At 27.0% G+C, this 6,600-nt stretch overlaps 1 protein-coding gene across 1 annotated transcript in view; it reads right to left on the bottom strand.

Moving 5' to 3' along the window:
- The window catches only part of LOC108686659, a 39,635-nt gene extending 36,667 nt beyond the window's left edge, over positions 1-2,968 (bottom strand). The window contains exons 1-2 of the mRNA XM_018192086.1: positions 2,712-2,968; positions 2,167-2,482 (exon numbers count right to left, since the gene is read on the bottom strand). Coding sequence (XP_018047575.1) covers positions 2,167-2,482; positions 2,712-2,968 — 573 coding nt within the window. The remainder of the gene's footprint in view (positions 1-2,166; positions 2,483-2,711) is intronic.
- Positions 2,969-6,600: the final 3,632 nt, after the last annotated feature.

The following is a 6,600-nucleotide window of genomic DNA, read 5'->3' as shown; positions in this document are numbered from 1 at the left end:
TTATATATATTTAAAAAATGTTATAATATATTTCTGAAGTAAAAATAATATTTATTAAAAACATATTTATTTTAAATAAGATTTGTTTTAAATAACATTTGTACATTACAATATTAAATATATTAAAATATTATTGTAAAAAAAAATGCCACGTAATTTCATCATGACATATAATTATATAAAATTAAAAAATTTTATATTTATGATCTACAAACTCCTTACGTAAATACTTACTTTGTAATTAAGATGTTCTCCAGTAAAGCAAATGATGAAAACCTCAGCCAATATGAGAGCAATAGCAAGAATGGTTTTTGTTACCACAAAAACACCCATTTCGTTATGAATACCCTAATTTGACATAAAAAAGAATGATATATACAATGTCAATTAATGCACATGTATTGTAGAGCTTACAATTATGGCGAAAAATCCTAGACCGCAGGTAATTAATGTATCCAAAACAACTTGCATTAGCGCAATAAATGAGATAAGTTTTTCAATGTTTTTAGAAAATGATATAATTCTATTATGTCTCTCGATCAACATTCTAAATAAAGATACGGTAGATCCATGAAGAGAAATACTTTTAGAAATATTTTTAAACTCATGACACAATATATCAATTTGTCCACTAATGTGTAGTACCTAAAATATACTTAAATTTTTGCAAAAATCATAATTGTTGCATATGAAAGAGATTTTCGTGCTTGTAGTGAACAATGTTTCGAATGTGAATATGTTTTAAATACAAGAAATATTTTTATATGATATATTTATACACTTGAAGAAATTCTTCTCAAAAATTATTTATAGAATATTTTTCGGACACATTAATTATATTTTTAAATTAAGAAGATAACAATTCTTAAGGTAAATGTACTAGTTAGTTTTCTCTAAAAGTAAATCAGTATAATATATTATTATTAAAGAACAGTAAATAATCTCTAATTATAGCAATTATAAATATAGCAATTATAAATCTACCTGTAAACCAATAAAATTTCATTGAAAGCGTTAATTAGTAATATTAACTATTTCAGTCAATAATATTAGATAATTAGAAACAGTAACATTAGATTACAAAATAATAAAATAAAGAATATAAGTTATTAATAATGTACAATATAAATAGTGTGTATATAAATATCTGATTTAAATAATTTTTCAATTATTTCCAATACTTCTTTGCGAACCTAATGATATATTTTGATAAAAAAATATCTCAATAAACACCAACTAGCAATAATAATCTTATTATAATTTTTTTACTTAACAATTTAATATGTATAGCGTGCAAAACATGTGTTACAGTTAACAATTACGTTATTGAAATGAAAATTATTAATATTAAGGTTATACTATTGTTAGTTGATGTTCGTTGAATATGTATTATATGGGCACTAAACTAAATCGTTGCAAAATACTTCATTTTAACAAGTGGCATCTAATAAATAGCAAATGTATAATAAATTCCAAAATCCAAACGGTACATACATTTATGATCCGTTAAATAGCCATAAACAGCCATAAATAACAACGCATGACTTTTATGTGCGTGCCTATTCCTTGTGACCAATAATAAATTGCTGATTTTATAATGAAATTTTATTTCGCTGATTATAATGAGATATAAAATGGAGGAAAAAATATGAGTATTTATACTAAAGATAAATAAAATCCTTGATTTTAGTGAAATCCTATTTTACTGTTTATATTAATGATATATTTTTAATAGTTTACTTTTACACGGTGAACATGCCAATTATTGAACAAAATGGTAAACATTTTAAATATTATAAGCTTTTAATAAAATTTTATGTGTGACTATAAATCATTCAATTCATTATCAAATTTTTATAAACAACGAGTTTATTTAGAGTTGTCCATATTATATTAAAAATTGATATTTAAAATTTTTGTCATTTTGTCCAATAATTGGATTAGGTTCATTAATTATTCAGTAACTAGTGCATTTATCTTATATAACAGAATTCTAGAAAAACGTAAAATATTATTACGACTGGTTTACTGTAGTTATTAGTAAGTTTTAATTCTACATCATAAATTTCCTTATCACATAAAAATTAATGAAAAATGAATATACATATAAAGTATAATAGTTACCAATGTAGGAATCAATCCATTTACAATACAAACCATATAGACAAATATTATTATACTATGTAAAAATAATGTCACATAAACAATCTCAAATATTGGCGATTGTTGAGTATCAAAGGGAAGTTGAATCTTCATAGGAAGCGGCCGTAAAGTATCATTTTGATCTTCAGTTAAAAATACGGAATGAATTATATACTCGCCTAAGAAAAAAGGTATCGCAATAATCGTACTAACACTCAATATACTATTGGAAATAAAATGTGCTAAATTAGCTTTAATTGTCATTATATACAAATGTTCATCCATATTGATGCACTCGCGCCAATCATTATCCATAGCTAGCAAGATTTGATGAAAAACTCTGCAATTTTTTTCATCTATTAAATATTTTAGATAGAAAAATCGCACTTTTTTCGCAGGATTATCAATGTTGTATTTAACACTCAAACTAAAGTTTAGAGAGATGATGATATATCACTTTTGCTTATGGAAAACCAAATCAACAAAACTGAGAAAAAAAATTTATTTTACGAACACAGAATTAAACTAAATTGAACAAAGTTGAATTATATAGTAATAGAATATCTTACTGACGACGTATCCACAGATAAATCAATTTAAATACCGTCAAACCGTACGTAAAAGTTAAATTCAAACTGTCATTAAGATTCGAGATCTCACTGATCTTGAAGTGTTTAAAAATGTACAAATACTGAAAGTACTGTATGATCAATATGCTTGATATAATACTCATACTGTGAATGGTAGAATACGAGACACCCGGCCAAATGCCGAATAATTGAAAACCAATTTTCAGCATTGGACTAACAGTGCTTCTGATTATCATTTGCCAATAGTTTTTAATATGTAAGAAAATAAAGATCAATGTTTGCACATTTGTTTGATTCTCTAGATAAGAAGTAAATGAAATATTTCTTCAATATATCATGTATTTCTTCAAGTATATCCCCACTCAGTGCATTTCTACGTAGATAGGATCAATCATCATGTATTATATAGTATAACAGCAAATGCAGATAGAACTAATTTTTTTTATTGGACATGTAATTTTCTGTTGATAATCTAACAACGTAAATTAATAAAGACATCTAAGTCAAACTATTGATAAACAAATTCGATGCGTAATTGTTAATTCCTTTTTCTTGTGAACTTATCTCTTGGCGTATTTCCAGAGAAAAAAAAACGTCTACTACAGTCTACATGCACATTGCAAAAATCGTTAAATGTACAGCAGAACAACATATCATAATTATACATTATTCTAAGCGAACTGAATTATATTCGTGTAATTCGACTTCTGATCTTCAAAGAAATAATGTGAGGGAAGAACGCGACAGATGGGCAAAATGATGAATAATATTCCTTAGTGCTTCTCGAAATATTATTATGCATTCTTGCTTATGAAAGATATTTGAAGATTAAAAATTGTTCAATGTTATAAATATTTAGTTTAAAATATGTCTACATATATACTTCAACATCATATGTTTATACATAAAAGGAATAATTTTTTAATAAAGAATCAACCAAAAAGTCTGAGTAGTCTCCTCAACAAACTTTTTACCATAAATATAAGTGTATAATATAATATAATATATAGATCTCAAACAGAAAAAAATTAATAATTTGATCACATTTGAACAATTTGATCACATGATCAATTGGTCAATTCTTTCATCTGAGGTCTTAGATCGATTTCACATTAGATTTGACATTAGGCCTTACACTAATTTCATTTTTAACAGATGTCTATTTTTGCTCGAATCAAACATGACAAATACATATGATATTGATGTTTTTATGATCTAAAGATGACTCTACATCGTTAATAAAACTGATCAGTAATATTGAATCAATAATATTGACTATATGCATCAAGATTTTTAATATTTTTATAATCTTACACCATCAGTGTTATTGACAATTATATTCCGCTTCAGTTTTACGAACATTATCTATTGCATTGTGACATTTATCCTAATAAAGTGACACTGATGCTCGAGAATCAAAATCCAGATCACTGTCAGTATATTACGTCAATCTATCAATATTAACGCACGATCAGTCATTTTGTCAATATTTTTTAATACTGACAGTATTATTTATTGTGTAAGGTCATCTTATCAAATATCTTGTCATCTTAAAAAAGATAGTAGTAAAAATAATTAAGTGTGATCTTTACAATTTATTTTTATGCCGAGAAGCACTAGATAGATAAGAAATATATAAAAACATGTATAGCAAATTGATTGTAAGTAAGATAAAATAATTTCTTAAAAATTAAATGTTCAAAAATTTTAAAAATTACATCGTAAAAATTTCGAATGATATATCATTTTTTTTGCCGTTATGGCCAGATGCTCTAAAATCTCTGATGAGAACTAAAAAATAAGATTTAATAAACTAAATTTTACATATAAAAATAATTTTAAAAATTAAATTTTATTTTTCACGTCGATACTGACATCACATGCTGTTAAACAACTTATTTAAATAATAATAATAATAATAATACTTATAAGATGACATTTAGAATAAAGAGACATTTAGAATAAAAATAATTATTAGAATAAAAAATTATTAGAATAGAAATCGGCATTTCTAAGAGTAGAAAACGCGGTGTCGGTACAGATCGGCATGTATGATCGTCAATCCGTTTGTGATTGTTCGAAACGCTGCCGCCGCTAACCGTGGTCTCCATGTTTTCGGAGACACCAATCAGGAGAAAGATCGTGGGAGAATCGTGGCGTGAAAATATTCATTCGATCACGGACTGAGCAAGGGTGCATATATAAATTCAGAGCGAGTTTAAGTCCAGAACGTTTTGCGTGCGTGATCGCAACTCAGGGTTTCCCCTAGGTATCGTCATGAGTATAGTCTGGCCACGAGTTATACGTAGTGACTCGACAGCAGGCATTGTCCGAAAGGCGATCCAGAGACTCGAGTTCTCCCAAGCGAAATCGCCATCTTAAATACGCGATAACATAGAGGCAGCGAAATGTGTTTGTTAAGCGTTATATGCTTGATATATGAATTGTATTCGATTTAATTGAATATTATTCATAAATGAAAACATAACATGAGATATTAATGTTGCCTCTCTGAATCACAAAACAATTATATTCCGCACTTGTTTTCAATATCGCGGTCATTTTGAGAATATGACTCTTTACTAGAAGCATCAGGCTTTCTTGAACGCTAACAACTTCTGGCGGAGGCATAATATAGCGAAAAATTTAAATTGAAATTTGTTCGAATTTTGGTGACGCACTTTGTATTAGTTTTGATTATTATTACATATATAAATGTAGATCAATATAGACGCATTTTCACCAATGATTATCCATAGCAGTTAGAAGTTGATGTATGACTCTGTATTACCCTAATTGGACAGATTTCAGGACAGATATGGGACATCTATTTAAAGCTCTATAAATTGTTGGTACTATTTATGCAAGACTCTAACTAGAATTAAAGTTTAGGACTATAGATAAAATTAATACATGTTTCGTTTATAAAGAAATTGGATAATTTATTGACTGTTTGAATTTTAGATAAAGAATCTACAAATATTGGGTTAAAGTGACATTTACTTACACAGAAACTTAAAAAAGTAATCTTTAACTACACGATGCAAAAAAACTGATTGAAATCATCCATGTAATGATTAGAGAATTGATCGTTATGATCACAACCAAAAAGGAGAAAATGAAGAAACTGTTATCGTGCTCTCAAAGATGAAGATTCATTAACCTCGAAAGGTAATTTTAAAGGGAAAATCGAATCTGTTCCCGTGAGAATCATTTTCATCCTTCGCGGAGCGAATGAAACTTTCAAGACCGTAAGAGGCAACTAAGACGCTAATGAGCAAATTAAAATGTTAAAACATCGATGTGAAATTGGGATAAATTATAAGAATATATGCGAGCATTAGATATATATCCGAAGCAGTAAAGTACTCTCTCAAATGTTTATTTATCATTATTTATATATCAAATATTCTACACAAATTTCACAATAGTATTTGATAAGAAAGACATAAACATGCCCAATGTAAACAACACAAAAGTAGACAGAAAGTGTCTAAATGAAAAATTAAAAAAATACGTTGTGAAATATGTTTTAAGACATCTTTTACAAGCTGTTTGAGAAAAAACTTACAAGTTAAATATCAAATTTGATATAAAAAAATATTGAAATATAGACATTGTAAAAAAAATGAATAGTTTATATTTATCTACTAAATCATCTAATCAGGCATTTAGGTGTAGAAAAATATACTACAATAGCAGCATACGCTCACTCAATTGTTGATGTTGCTGAATACGCCTATTAGAAACGCTATTACGAATAGCGAAAGAAAATATTTCTCCGCGCTGGGAAGATATGCACTTATTCGGCAATTTTTAGAAATTAATATCTAAGTATTAATTGTAGATAACAACTCAGTTTAGTTTA

This window comes from Atta colombica, unplaced genomic scaffold, assembly GCF_001594045.1.
Source record: "Atta colombica isolate Treedump-2 unplaced genomic scaffold, Acol1.0 scaffold189, whole genome shotgun sequence".
Taxonomy (NCBI): Eukaryota; Metazoa; Arthropoda; class Insecta; order Hymenoptera; family Formicidae; genus Atta; species Atta colombica.
Note: the sequence above shows the minus strand (reverse complement) of the source record. Positions and strands in the feature narration are given on the sequence as shown.